The following is a 16,280-nucleotide window of genomic DNA, read 5'->3' on the forward strand; positions in this document are numbered from 1 at the left end:
CCTTAACATTCTTTGCATTAACAACACGTTCTGGTAATGCATTCCATTCACTGACAATTCTCCATGTAAAATATGACCTCTGGTTCTTCACCTCTCATTTTCTACTCTTTTTAAAATTCCCTCTGGATTAATTTGATAAAATCCTCTCACTAACTTAAATGTCTCTATCATATCACCTCTCTTCCTCCTATCCACCAAACTCTGCAATACACATTTCTTCAACCTCTCTCTCTTTCTCCATGGCAAGCATTCCAAAGTCCCAATATTGTGTAGTTACTTGCCTCTGGATCCTCTCCAATGTCTCCACATCATATTGAAAACCAAGTGACCAGATCTGACAACAATAGCAAAAGTATGGCCTGACTAGTACCTTATACAGTGGCACAACCACTTCCTTATCCCTACATGTTAGAGTACTTCTTATCATAGCAGAACTACAATGTGCAGCCTTTACAACACTAGCAATACGGCCTCTAAACTTCAGTCTACTGTCAACATCACTCCCAAATCTCTAATCTCATCCACTTCCTGCAGTATGGCACCATCGGTATAGTACACAGCCTTATAATTTCTGTACTCCAAAATGCAACACTTTGTACTTATTGTTATTAAAACTACAACCCCATTCCTTTGTCCATATCAAAAGTAGCAGGTCTATTCAAATCTTCCTGAAAGGAATTAACATCAGCAGTGCTACTTATAATTCTTCCCAAGTTTGCATCATCAGCAAACAACTGAAGATCCCCACTCAGTCCACATGATATATCGTTTACAAACAAGTTAAACAGCAGGGGTCCAAAAACAGAACCCTGGGACACAACACTGGTTACCCTCCTTTTTTTGAGGCACTGCTCCATCACACAACCTGCTGGTATTACTCAGAGAGCAATCTCTGATCCATCTAACCAATATGCTATCTATTCCAACCTTCTGCAGCTTGTACACCAACTTATCTGTGGTAATCTATCAAACGATTTTGCAGTCTAAGTATCAGTGTATATGATTCTCCCTTATCTAACACACTTGTCATCTTATCATAAAATAACAAGTATGTTAAAGTCTGCCAATAATTATTCTTCCTCTTGCTTGCCATGTAGTGAATTACTAAAACAGGTTACCCATTACAAATCCATGCTGACCATCATAAAGAATGCTATGTTCATCAACCCAGCCCTGTATTCTATTCCTTACCAGTCTCTCCAACACCTTGACCACAACTGCAGTTATACAGACTGGTCTATAGTTGGAGACTTCTGTCCTAGAATCATGCTTGTGGAGTGGTACTATTTTGTCTTCTTTCCACTCCTTAGGAACCTTACCCACTATAAGATTTTCATTAAATAACCAGGTCAAGGGCATAGCCAAGTGTGGTGCACATTCCTTAAGAATACATGGTGATATGTCACCCATTCCCACAACCTTATTCACATCTAACCTAACTAACATCTGATACACCTGTGGTTCTTTCACTTCCAATTCTCCTAATACTTGTCTCTTTCTATATCTATTGCATGGCATAATTTACACCAGTATGATATAAGATGATAAAGTGCTTGTTCAATAATTCCACTATATCCTTTGCACCTTTTACTCTGCTGCATGACTATCCACCAATGTTAATCTGCCATAATTATTCTTCCTCTTGCTTGCCATGTAGTGGAAAAATTCCCTTGAGTTAACTGTGGCCTGACTAGCCAATCTCCTTTCATACAGCAACTTTTCTGTCTTTACCATGCTCATCACCTTTCTAGCCTGCACTTTATACTCTTCATGGATCTGATCACCACCAACTATCTTGTACCTCCTCCGTGACATTTTCTTTTCCAGCACAGCTTGCTTGATTTAACTGTTCATCCATTTCACTCCTACTCTATTTACTCACTTAACCTTTGGTATGCAGTCAACATTGCTTTTCTCAGATACTACCTTGCAAGTTTCCATGCATTGTCAACATCTTTTCCTCTCAGCTCACCTACCCAATGTACCGATGCTAACTGACTAAAAAGATTCCTATAATCACCTGTTTTATACTTCCACATGTATCCATTTTTTGAAGTAACCTTTTCTTGTTTCATCACTTCCCAAACAAGTACCTAATGATCACTCTCACCAACCGGTGGCAGTGTCAACACCTCATTAACAACTACATCTTTTGAAGTTATCACCAAATCCAAAACATTAAAGCCTCTAGTTGCTTCAATCACATGCTGCTTAACTTAAGAAACTTATCTCTCCGAAATTCCACAAACTCGTTCTCCTTGTTCCCATACACTATCTCCTACTTCCAGTCTATATTCCTGTAATTAAAGTTTCCCATCAGGAATACCTTCTTTTTACAATGTGCAACTAATTTGCTTAATCATTTCACAATCAGTATTCTCGGCATTCTATAACAGCAGCCTATCAGATATACTAACCTGTTTATTTCAACTTCGCACCACACAGATTCAAAATCTGTGCATGTGCTATCAACTTCCACACTTTGCAAACACAATTCCTCTACAATCATTAACAGCACTGCCCCCCTCTTCTTTTCACATTTCTATCCTTCCGGAAAATTATATATCCTTCTAATTCTATTCCTGACATCGCATCCTCCTCAGACAACCAAGTTTCACTTATTCCAATTATTTTGGGGTATACTATCTCAATCAATGCAACAAACTCAGCTCTGCTCTCTTGTTTTAATACTCCTTACATTTGTGTATAAATATAACAATCCCTACTTGGTATTAGTTCCAAACTTGTAAAAGCAATTAATTTATTACTGATTTCTTCACTCTCTCATCTATTTCCTTACTCAGTTTTCCAAAATTAATGACTCTCTTCATCTCAAAGGTGGCATTTGTGTGCACATTCACCCTGTTAACATACAATGTTAGAAAATTTGCAATTCAGAATCTCCTCCTTTTGCCTTTCTTTTGTTAAAGATCTTAGTTCCTCATTAAAGACAACCACATTTTCAGCAGTCCAACTTTCCTAATAATGAGGTCATCTTCCTTGGAGATTTTAATGTTCACAACTCCTACAGGCCTCTTTTTTCCAACTACACAAATAAAGCAGTAAGAAATGCTCAGACATTGCTATCAGCAATGATTTTACCATGCCTATCACAACACATAAGTTAATGCTAATCATCCACATACTCTAAATCTCTTCGATAGTGACTTTCTAAATATATTGTGGAAGATGCTTGACATTCAAGACCAGGGGGTCGCCAAACTTCTTTGACCGTCAATTCCTTCAAGAGTTTCTTGACTTTTTATCTACCCCCTCTATTTTACTATTACGTAATTATAATAGGACAAGCAAAAAAAGACGCTTATGTGAGTTTTTAGATTGTTTATTTTATAGTTACAGTGTTTCTTGTATATATAATATTATTGTAAAATGTAAAATATTATTATATTGGCTTAACATCAAAGGGATACATTTTTGTTTTTGACATCCTTCTTAACATTACATATTTGATAGGAGAGATAAATAATATATAAAATATAAAATTTAATTTAGATAACAAAATAACAATAATACAATCTTCCTTATATATATATATATATATGAAAATAAGACTTTTATTAAGTTAGTATATAATTTACTAACATTGTCAATGTGAAGGGTGTGCTTCGTGACTCTTGACAAGATTAGCAATGTTGGGTTCACAATTAGTAAGTTTCAACCTTAAATCGCCACAGAATTCTATATCTAGCTTATTTCTTTGTTTTGTTAAAATGGAATTAACATGGCTGAAACCAGCTTCAACCACGTACGAGCTTGGAAATGCAAGCAAAAAGGGGAGTACCACTTCAGAAAGTTTTGGATATTTTTCTACAACATTGATCTTGAAGCTAAGACTAAAAAGCATCTTAGCTTCAAGATCAACTGACAATTCAATAAGTTCATCTTGTAAGTTACATTCGATATTTTCAATATCTGCAGAAAATGGCGTGATAACCCGATCTGGAATGTGCATGTTTTCAAAATCTGCAAAGCGCAATTTAAAATCATTGCTCAAATTTTGAAGATTTTTGTGTATATTTCTAAGTCATCTTTTACTTCCAATTGCCATAGATTCGAAAAGTACTGAAAATCTTTTTGTAACAAAAACAAGGCTAATTTAGCTTGGAAGCCTAAAAGAATTGTCTGAGCTTGAATAATCGTGACATCTTTACCTTGTAGACAGGTCTGTACATCATTAAATTTTGAAAATAAGTCTGCCAAGTAGAAAATATGATTCTTATTTCTCTTCAGTTCATCACTCAAAATCAAATTAACATCTGTAAGAAACTCCAGGGTTGAGTAGAACAACTCAACAAATCTTTGTAGACTTGCACCTCTAGACAACCATCTTACTTCAGTATGCAAGAATAATTGGTTTGATACTTCATTTTTTTCACAATGTTTGGCAAACAATCGCAATTTAAGAGAATGAGCTCTAATTTGATTAATAGATTTAATACACACTCTTAGAGTATCATGCAGTTCATCACTGAGAGTTTTTGCCACCAAATGGTTTTGGTGCAACACACAGTGAATAGTACGTACACTTTGAACTTTTTCTTTCGGAAAGGCAGCGAAACCTCGATTATATTAATAAATGGAATATCATACTTATTTAAATATTCCTCCAATCGCTGAAAAATTGTCAACCCTGTTTCATCACTTTCAAGACATTTGCAAATAAAAATTCGTCAATAATTTGATGTTTGGTTTTACTATAATATCTTACATAAGAACTATCGAAGGTAGATTCATCAAGTTGGATGGAGAACTTACTATTTTTGAGTTGTGATACTACAGTTTTTTCTACATCTTCAGCCATTTCACCAATACGTCATTTCACAGTATTCGCACTCAATGGTAGGCATTTTAAAGCAGGACCAGAATCTTTTTTCATTATGGTTTCAATTATTTCTTTGATTGCAGGTATAACAATGTCCTCTGAAATTGTATATGGTTTTCCTTTTTTTGCTATATTAAAAGAAATATTGTAGGAGGCTGTTAATCCTTGTTTATTGTCAGCTTCGGCAGGTGCTTTCATAAATGATTTTATAGTTGGTCGATGTGTGTATTTCTCTTTCAGTTCTTTAAAAAAGTCAAGATCTTTATCTTTCTTATCAGGATGGAGTCTTTGAAGATGATCTTTCATTTTTGCTGGTTTCATTGCATCGTTACTAAAAGTTTTTTCACAAAGAAGACACATAGGCCTCGTTTCGTTTCTTAATGAAGCAATAAACCCAAGTTTCAAATATTCTAACAAATATTGTCTGCATTTCTTTTTAGAATCTGCATTGTGGTTACTGGGATTGTAACAAAATAATTAAAGTCAGTAAGCAAAAGTAATAAGTCTAAATAATATATATTTCTATAGGATGTACAAAACTACCAGCCATGCTCAACTCTTCAACATAGAGAAGTTTAGTTCGTGAATGAATAACGATTGAATTATAATATGTATATTGATGAATTTTAAAACATTAACACCCACTTGTATGTCGATGCGCAAAAATGAGACTGGGATCGAATACGTAAGTAAATAAGCAACCGCGCACATGTTGCAATCTCGCTCCCGCTGCGCGGGAACCACCGACATCCGTTTATTAGTAAACATGTTATTTTGGCCTACTTGATTGGCCTCCATAACTATTTTTATGACCTTGCTCCATCTTACAGGTCCTATTCATGTCACTGTTCTTCCCACGATTCATTCTTAATTGCATTGTCATTCAGGATGGAGGTAATCCAAGTTAACCGAATTAAATATTACCCGTACAGTGATATCTTATATTTTTTTATCGACCCCCTGGGGGAATCAATATCGACCACTGTTCTAGACACTCTACACACATATCTAGACATTCACGTCCACAATTCAGTATTGATCTCTTCACCCATCAGACACTCAGTAACTCTCATCAACATGCTGTTTGTCATCATAAGAATGCCATGGGGGGGGGGAGAGAGAGAGAGAGAGAGAGAGAAAGAGAGAGGAGTGATATTCATAACTTTTATGTCACACGTTCCTGGTTGGATTATTGTTTTTATTCTTCCAATCCAAACATTTACACTGAATCTATCCTTATCAGTATGAAAACACTTAGTACTGGTATTATATCCAAGCCTACATAGGGTCCAAAGACTTATTGTGGGAGGTCAAACACTCGCATACCAAAATAACTACCATATCTTATCTTGAAAGCATTCAGCATTGAAACACTTTCTACCCACTATATTCGCAATGCATTCCCTCATACACACCATGCAAAAAAAATCTCCTTTCCACTTTCTTACTCACATGACTTTTGTAGAATTTTCAGAGATGATCTCTGCCATTGCCTATTACCCCCCATGCAGTAATTTCCCTGCATCTGTTTGACAGGTTGTTCTCACCAACTTGTCTCAATTGTGCCACCTCTCCTCTCTCCTGGTACATCCTGTATTATCACTGTATGAGACAATATTATTAAACGTAATACTCTAGTGCTGTATGTTGCTTAAATTACATGCTGCATAAGACAGTTGTATCTAAGTAGCTCAAGGAATTCAATCTTCTTACTTACACATATTTTTTGCTTCCAGTTAATGCTACCACAGAAGTTATCCACTATAATCACTCTCCTGTTGCTTATCAGTCTTATCTGTCTGAACATTTCTGAATCATCCTCCTTCTCCATTCCTAATATTCCTCAGTATCTAGGATTACTGTGGCACTCCGTTTATCTGCTGGAAGATTTATATCTTCATCTTCCCTTAAATATTTTAAGGTTTGGCATTTTGCCATGGTGGTAACATTATTATTATTTTATTATTATTGTATGGTTTAGCTTGTGAAGATTGATTCAAATCATAATCATTTTGTCTCCTAAGGCAGAAGGAAAGCAGCAACCTTTTCTATTTTAGATAATAACAATTCTTTAGGTATCATTTGGAAGTTGGTAATGATGTAATTTTTTCATGTAGTACTGTCATATCCTGTACACCCCTTGAGGGTGCATGGCAGGCATTTGATGATGATAGGTATCATTTGACTCTTTTGAATGTAGAAATATATCTTTCTACATTCAAGAGATGGCAACTGCACTTATTAATTATAATCTTGTTGAGAGGGAGACAATACTTAGATTATGTGCAATTTCTGTTGTTCCTCTTCTTTTAAAGCATCATACTTAAAAGAACAACAACAGAAATCACACAGTGAGCTGGGATAGATCAGAAATCATATACAGATGATATGATGAACTTGGATTTTTGTGAATTTCTGTGGATTTTTGAATCCACAGAAATTGTCCTCAATCCTCCTTCTCCATTCAAAGCTTCATGTAATTCTCAGCTACAACCTTTCTAATTGTTACTCCTTTGATATTCAACTACAGTGTATGCAAGATCATGACCTTGTTCATGTGCTCAATAATGCAGTTAGATCAAGAATTCCTTCAAATGACAGCAATCTGTTTTTGATTCATATTATGGTAGTAGTAGTAGTAGTAGTACTCAAATAATGTTTGTACTGTGCAGGGCCGCTTCATGCAGTAGCATATTTTGCCGCCCCTTCTTCCTTATTTTTCGTATAGTTTATGCCAACTTTGCCACCCCATGAAAATGCACGTCTTGCACCGTCAGTAGAGCCGGCCCTGGTACTGCATATCTGATCTTTTTTTTCACTACTGTTATGCACCTGATGAAGTCTTCTATAAGACAAAACTAGTTGTGCCAAATCAGAATTCAACAGCTCATATTCTATTTTTTGTTCTCCCTCAGCTTATATAATATTTTTTCCGCCAAAAAATGTCTGAGAGCCAGAAAAGCCATAATAATAATTCAATAAGACCAGTAGTAGACTGTATAGGATGTCCCACTTATAAAATTTCTAAATTCTTATCTACTTTACTTGAATTAACTAGAAGATTGATCAACTAGAAGAACTGCTACTTGCATAAAAAAATACTTTAGATTTTAAAAATAAAATTTCTTATCTTCATTTGGACACACTTCAAATATTATGATTAGTTTAGATGTTGTATCCTTGTTTACTAATGTTCCTTTATCTGACACCACTGAATTATTTCAACAAGAATTTCCTTCAGATATTGTTACATATTTGATTTTGTAATACATTCTGGTCATTTCTCCTTTAAAAACAAATTATATCAACAAATTGAAGGAACAGCCATGGGTAATTCTATTTCTCCTACTATCACTGACTTCTTCGTGGAACATTTTGAACAACATATTTTTGATAACATTTCACCTAGACCCACTCACTGATTCAGATATGTGGATGATATTTTTGCAATTTGAAATGGCTCTTCCTCTGAGTTACAGCAGCTTCTTTCTAAATTTAAATGCACTTCAAGCCAGAATCCAGTTCACCTTAGAAGAAGTAAATAAGCAATTAGCCTCTTTAGATCTTTTAATTCTTCGTCAACCAGATGGCAGCCTACATTTTTCAGATTTTTGGAAGAGACTAATACAGGCCATTATATCCATGCTGAATCTCATCAACATCCTAGTCAAAAGTCAGGAACTATTAAAACATTAATACATCATTCCCATTCTTCATGTTCTTCAGAAAAACTGTTATAGAAAGAATTACAGCATATTAATTCCACCTTTTTATCTACTGGTTTTAAGGATTCTTTCATCAAAAGAGCTTTTAACAGTAATGGTATCTCTACCTCTTCAAATACAGAAGAAATACATTGCATTCCTATCCCTTATGTGCATGGCATCCACGCAGTTAGCCTAGTGGCTAACTGCGTGGATGCCATTAAGCCTCCAACATGATATGGTTGTGAAGCGCAAAATAGATTAATGGATTTCTATGAAAGATCAACTCCCTCCTCTCTCGCTGCCTGGAGTTTACAAAGTACCCTGTTCCTGTAAGCTGGCATACTTTGGACAGACAGGCAGATCAGCATTCATCTGCCTGGAGGAAGACAAGTCTTACATATGCAAACATAACTATGGCCATTCAGGCTTGGCTGACCAGGTTTTGGACACCACCCACAGAGTATCATGGAAGAAAACCACCATGCTCCACCACAGCAAATTCAAGAAAGAGAGACTTTTCTTAGAAGCAGCTCTCAGAAACCAACCAAATCTTAATAAATACAGTTGCATTAAGCTTCCGAAGATTTGGGAAACACTCATCACCAGAGGTCCCACCTTACATTTCAGGCCACCTACTACTGCCCTTAGAGGACGCTCCACCTAGATAGGACTTTAGTGTCACCCACGTGGTTGGGCTTAGTATTGTAAGATTCGTGTGTGCATGTTACATTAATTGTTTCTGTAATCCCCATAGATGTCCTAGTGACTAGGACGAAATATAGGAAGTATTAAATTCTATTTTAATTCTTTTTGAGTGTTGTAAAAAATCCATTAAGCCTCCAACATGATGTCCTCACAGCACTTAAGCCTCTACACAAGAATTCACAACCATATGTCCTAGGTTTGATTCCCGTCGACAACGTGACGAGCATAAGGATCTTTGTCAGCCATAGCCAAGTAAGCCGGTCTTGGGATTGGACAGCAGGGTTTATTCTGCCAGTTTATGTGGTTTTTCATCCTGCAAGCAGGCAAACCGGCCCCGTGAACACACATGGATTATGGTCAGGAATACTGACCCAGCCAAAGGCCTGATTTGTCAGCTATGCCAGTTCCTAGCCCAGATAAAATTTGGGGGGAATTGAGATGGTGCCATACCTCCCCATAAAAAGGGATTCATGGCCATTGTATCATCATACAAAAATTATTATTATTATTAGGTTGCATGGCATTAGTGAACGCATAGCAAAAGTTTTAAAAGCAACAATATTTTTGTTGCCTTTCATCCAATCAGAAAAATCTCCACATTTCTCGCTTCTCCGAAAGACAAGCTTCCAACTCTCAGTTATCCAGGTCTCTATCAGATTTCTCCTGCTCTTGTGGGTTATCTCATTTTGGATAAACAGGAAGATCTGCTTTTGTTCAGCTAAAAGAACACAAGTCTTATTATTTAATATAAGACTTGTGTTCTTCTAGCTGAACAAAAGCAGATCTTCCTGGATTAATGGATTAACAAATAAAACAGCATAACAGAGTGTGATGTTTGATACCACTTTAAAGTCAATTGGTGCCAAACATGATACCTCCATTACTGTTGATCCATTAATTGATTAAGCAATTTAAAGGATTAAAAAATTATGTTAGCTAACTGAACAACACAGACAAGATACTGCTGATGTTTATCCACAGAAAAATCACCAGATATACCTCAGTCTATCTATATAAATGTTATGAAATGCCTTCAGTTATTTCGAAAATGAGTAACATTATTATGCTCACCTCTTCTGGTGACATATCAATCACCCGTTCTCTAGGCTAAAAAGAGAAAGAAAAAAATTATTTTATCTATCAAAAACATCTCATGAAAGTAATAACATTAATAATTTAATCAAAATTAATGATAGGACAAAAAAGTGAATTCTCTATTGATCGTATTAAATGTTAGTATGTTAAAATATGATAATATGATAATAATAACAATTATTCTCATCCTGAAGATTAGGAATCTTTATGTGGGCTTTAAATGAAGGTGAAGTAGCCGATCTCATATGGAGGTAGCAGGGTTTTTTCTCTTGGAAACTCGATTTTTCATCCTGCGTATAGGCAAATCGCCCATGAGAACACACAATTTACAGTAAAAAAAATACTGTTGTTGGTGACGATGGGTTTGATGGTTGTGTATAGGTGGAAAATTAGTTTATAGCAAAAACAGAGAGAGAGAGATGTATAATGGAGTAGAGCGGAGTGTCCTCCCACAATAAGTCCTTGGAGGTGTCATGCGATAATAATAATAATTATTATTATGTGATGAATTTTACTCAGATTTGGCATTTGAAACCCCTACAAAAATTTGAATTTCCAATTTTCAGTTCAATTATATTAAGGGATAACTTGTTCAAAATTATAACATTCCCCTTATGTCAAGACCACAAATGTGCAAAAATGACAATTTTATTTGAATTTTCAGTTATGCCAAAATGTTATCAATGTATAACAGTTAAGAAACTAAGTGATTTAATTTCCTGAATTTTAAATTCTGTTTAAAACTTTAACTGTGTTTTTCTTGGAAGTAGTAAAATGCACATTCATTGTTTTGACATAAAAGGGAGGATATTTGCCAGCCTGGCTGGCAGAGTGGTTAGCATGTCCGCTCTCCAGTCAAGAGGCTGCGGGTTCAAATCCTGCCATGAGCATGGATGTTTGTGATTGTCTGTGGAAATACTAGTGGTGGTGGATTGTGAGTGTTGGAAGCAGAGTTGTAGAGTGTATACCCTCCCTCGATGAGTCTTTGGACTCCCTGGAGGTGAGAAATAATAATAATAATACTATATGCTGCAATAACTCTTTGATTTAATGGAATCTGATAAACTTTGGAATTCAGGTAATGTCTTGAAGTTGTCTGAACAGTTCAGTTTTAGTTACAACTGGCTGACTTTTATTGGAAAATTTTGAGAAAGAAATTTTGAAATGTTAATAATTCTACTTTGGCAGAAATTTAAAGAAATTTTGTAGTTAAGATCTATATTAAAAATATCAGTTTTGATTTCAATCCAACCATAAAAATTAGGTAGAACAATAATTATTCTCTAGATATAAATCACTATCTACACAATGAAGTAGCATATCCATTATAATAACATTTTAAAATACACCAAAATAATGATTACATCTCAATAATCCACCACCACATTGTCATTTGCATCTGTGTAATGTTAGGTATTGTTACTGAACACTTTTAAACAATATTTCACAAGAAATTTAACTATTTTAATGAATTATGAAAGGAGTTCATTGAAAAATTATCAGTGAATTATGTTTTGATTAACTGTTTTCAATGAAATTTCATGGATCCTTTTAAAATAACTCCACCTATTACTACATGGAATTTCCTAGTCCAAAATACTTTTTAGTTACCATTGGAAATGTGACATTAATTCACTTGAGAAGTTAACTTCTGTTCATTCATTCGGAAATGTTTTAGGTAATAAGGAAAACTATTAGATGTGAAGAACTAACAACAAAAAAAATTAAATGAGGCAGTTAATGCCAGATCAGTTTTTAACTACAGAATGTAATCGAAGTTTTGCTGGAATCATATTTTTTATGATAACACAACATATGTGACCTCTGATGGTTCACATCTTTCTTGCTTCAGTTCAAATGACTTAAATTTCTCTTCTGGTGGAAAGTTTTGCAAGATGGAAAAAACAGCATGCTCAAGAAGCACCCCACACATTTGAGAACAAATTTTTGTTAAATCTTTTATAACACATTTAAGTTTTTGTTCTTATTCTGTTAATATGACCCCTTTTTTGCCTTCATGCATGCCCAATGTCAGTGAGGCCACATATAGATGGTGGCATGCACAACATCCAACTGCTTGCTCCAAATCCACCTTCAGGATGATGATGCTCGGATGTCATTTTTTGCAGGCTACTCTCTCAAGCTCTGACCACAATTTGAAGTCCAACAGATTCAAATTGAGACTTCCAGGTGGTCAATCAGATGGTGTTATATGGTCAGACACATCTGCCTCCAACCATTATTGTGTGTAGTCCTCACCTTGTGTGCAGAGCCTGATGCCTGTTGGAAGGTCCACCTCCAACCATGTTGTTCAGGGACCATACCACAGGTTCCAGCACAGTGTCTTGATACACTCTGGCAGAGTTTTTACCCTTTCTCACAGAAATGCATCTTGGATACCTCCTGATATGTCACCCCCGCCAAATTATCACTGATCCCTGGGTGATGACCTCTCTGAATCCTGACTATGGCACATGCTGTGCAACCATCCAAGGGACATACCCAATTGTTTTGGCAGTTAAACAATAAACAACTCTTCAATGAATGAAAATCTCATCTGAAGAGGATATCTCTCTGTCTGTTGTTCCTGAATCAAAAGCACTTCTCTGTACTGCCAGAGAGGTGCCTTTGATTTTATCTCCCTCTGCCACATAAGTTGTAGTGTTAGGAAGTGTCTAGTAGAAGAACAATAGGCTCTCACCCCCCCCCCCCCCCTCCAGGTCAGTCAGTTAGTATACGTGACATCATTCTCTGCAAAACATTTATCTCTCATGACATAATTTTCTATGTTCTTACAGGATTACAGCAGAGGTTTGCTTTCACAGTCCTCACAAACTGTTACATCCTAATGCAGCATGGTCAACCTGTTCTTTGACAGTCAGATATGTCTTCTGTATTGTTATAATGGTTAATAGTCTGATACACAACCATCTTACTGATACCGAGTTTTTTTTAGTGTTGAAAATAAAAAGTGGTTACATTCCAACCTTGTGAAGTGCTATTACAGCTACTACATGGTTCTCGTAATCTCTCCACTGCATGTTAACCTGTATAGCTCGTAAACTCTCTCTCTCTACTGATAAACATGCAAATGTTGGCTACACACAGTGCCACTAACAGAGCTGGGCTTGCGCAATATCGTGGGCAGCATGGGGAGTGCAGAAGTTGTAACAGTGTTTATAGCAAGACTGTGTAAAAGATCCCAGTCCCAAAATTCAATTCCACTAGTAGTGGATATTATCTTAAATGTTCAAGTCAGATCAGGATGAATTATGAACAATTTGTCCATGAAGAAGAGCTGTTATGTAATAAAAATATATTGACTACTTGCATGGGATAGCATACAAATTTTTGACAGATTATATTAATGTCAGTCTGTTTTAATGTTTAAGTTCTTTCGTTTGTGTACTATCAAATAAATTAAAAGTATAAACAACAAACACCATTTATTATTTATGCTGAACAAATCACTATAATATGAAAACTTCAAGTACAGTGAAAATAGATGATTTTAATTTAAGGCTTCACATCAGACTGCTGGCATCAAAATGGTGTGGGCCTGTAGTTTTGGGATATATATAACTTCTAGAATGTGAGAAAAATGTGGAAAGGGAATTAAGCCAGAAAGATAAAATATTATTTTCTGAAAACAAAGTGAATAAATAAGATATATTTAATATATAAGATATATTAAGATAAATAAGAAACAAGATATATTTGGGGCACTAATGGTGCAGAATGCACAATATGCAGCCTCTCACTGTAAAGTCAATCCATGTTCTGTCTTCAGAGTAAGTATTCCAGTTTCTCCCCCCCCCCCACCCCTCTCTCTCTTCACTGTGCAGTGTGAGTGATACCCTTCAAAGCCATGACAAACATACTTAGAGATCCATAACCTACTCCATTTCAAGGGTACTAGTTAAACCAGTGTTGCCACAGGCTTGCTGCCAGTTATAGGTTCAGAGGCTTCCTGATCAACTAGTGTATCATCCCACTGCCAGCTCATGCTTGGAGAGTTGGAGAGGGAATCTGAATAGTGGTAAGTAGGGGAGGGAGGGAGGGAGGGCATTGTCAAGGCAACATTATGGTACAGAGACTCATTCCTCTCTGGATGGATGGATGTCATGTAGAAGATTCTATCTTCTTGTAGTGATATAGGGATAGCACTATATCTTTCCATTAAGCCATGATTAAACTTATGAAAACTCTTACAATGATACTGACACTGTGGCAAAAGTGAATCTCCCTCATAAACTAATTCCATCAAAAAAAAAGTCCCATCACAACATCCAAACCAAGCCAGAATCTCTTCACTAAAAACTCACTTTCACATCCATGGCATTAATACAAACATAAATGATGTTCACCATCACTTGCTGAACAAACCCAGACTGTAGCTACACCTATTACAATCTGCCTCCAATGTCCAAACTACACACTTCACTTTCACAAGAGTGGCTGTGCCTTTGTGAAATGTGATATAGCCTGCCAGAGAATGGCTAATTTATAATCCTTTGCTTTTGACCTTCTCTGACTGAAGGTTTCCTTGTCCCATTTAGTAATATTAATTTATACATTTACTAGTCTCTAAACATCAATAGCCACTCATCCACGTTCCTTTCCACAAAACTTTATCACATATAATCCAGTTATCCAAATAGTAAGGTCATCTTCCTGGGCAACCTCAATGTCCACTGTTTCAACTGGCTCCCCATTCCAATACCACCAAGTTGGATGAGAAGCAGAAGTCTTTGCTATATATAAGTAATGACCTAACAAATCATACATCTACCTACTTAATTCTTGATAACCTACTTCATTCTCCAAATACTCTGGATCTCCTTTTGACCAGTTCCCTTTCCAGATACACTGTAGAAGTCACCTCTTCTCTCAACAAATCAGACTACAATCTTGTACAAGTCTCCTCTCTCACAGAACATCCCTCCTCCAAACCACTTTCAACCTCACATCTGCTGGCAACACTTCAAAGGAGCAAATTGGGATGACCTCTGGAATTTCTATTCCTCCTTGATCTGATCACTTCATTTATCTGATACACTGTAGAGGTTCTATTCCTTCTCGCATTGCACGTCCCCACTATATCCTTCCACTGAACCATGATTAAACTTATGAAGACTCTTACAAACAATAATAGTGACATTTTCGATTTCTGTCCTCTGATTCATTGAAATTCTCACTGGCACAAAGGCATTAATTCTCCATTCAACCTCTAATCTTCATCCACTTACCAAGTCCTAGTTCGACCTAAAGTGTATATCAAAGCAGTCAAAGAAAAAATTCAGCTTATCACATTTGACTTGCATCAAGAACTCCAGCTTCATACTACACCTATACCAAAGTATGCAAAATATGCAAAATCAGTCATCAGCAGATCCAAATTCAATTTCATAAAGGCCAACCAGAAAACTTACCACCTGTCCAAATGGAAGCTATGTCTTCTGGTCCTTTGCTATGGCTGTTGGATGCAACTTTTGCTCTCCCACACTTCCACCCCCCCCCTAATCTGATGGCACTGCTGTTACTTCATCCAAAGATAAAGCTAACCTCCTGGCATCATTTTCTCCAACTCCTGCATAGATGACCAAGAAAAATCACTTCCTAGAATCCAAGCATCAAATGCCTCCTATAGTCTACAAAAAGTCATCAGAAAAATTACTAAATAATTTGGACACTAAAAAGTCTTCTGGTCCTGATGGCATCTCTCCAATTGTTCTCAAACATTCTGTTCCATAGCTAACACTCATCCTGCATTGTCTCTATAATCATACATGGTACTTATCCCAATGCATGGAAGCAATCTCATATCCATCCTATTCCAAAAAAAAGGGTGATAGAAGTTTATCATTAAACTACTGACCAATTGCCATAACTTGTCCTCTGCAAATTAATGGAGAAAGTCATCAACAGCC

At 36.1% G+C, this 16,280-nt stretch overlaps 1 protein-coding gene across 1 annotated transcript in view; it reads right to left on the reverse strand.

Moving 5' to 3' along the window:
• ClC-a (chloride channel protein 2) overlaps positions 1-16,280 on the reverse strand; it is a 388,967-nt gene that overhangs the window by 20,024 nt on the left and 352,663 nt on the right. Inside the window, exon 22 of the mRNA XM_090392133.1 lies at positions 10,327-10,362. Within this exon, the coding sequence (XP_090248259.1) occupies positions 10,327-10,362 (36 nt within the window). The remainder of the gene's footprint in view (positions 1-10,326; positions 10,363-16,280) is intronic.

Source organism: Typopeltis vanoorti, chromosome 4 (assembly GCF_054136105.1).
Source record: "Typopeltis vanoorti isolate ZY-2024b chromosome 4, IOZ_Tvanoo_1.0, whole genome shotgun sequence".
Lineage (NCBI taxonomy): Eukaryota > Metazoa > Arthropoda > Arachnida > Uropygi > Thelyphonidae > Typopeltis > Typopeltis vanoorti.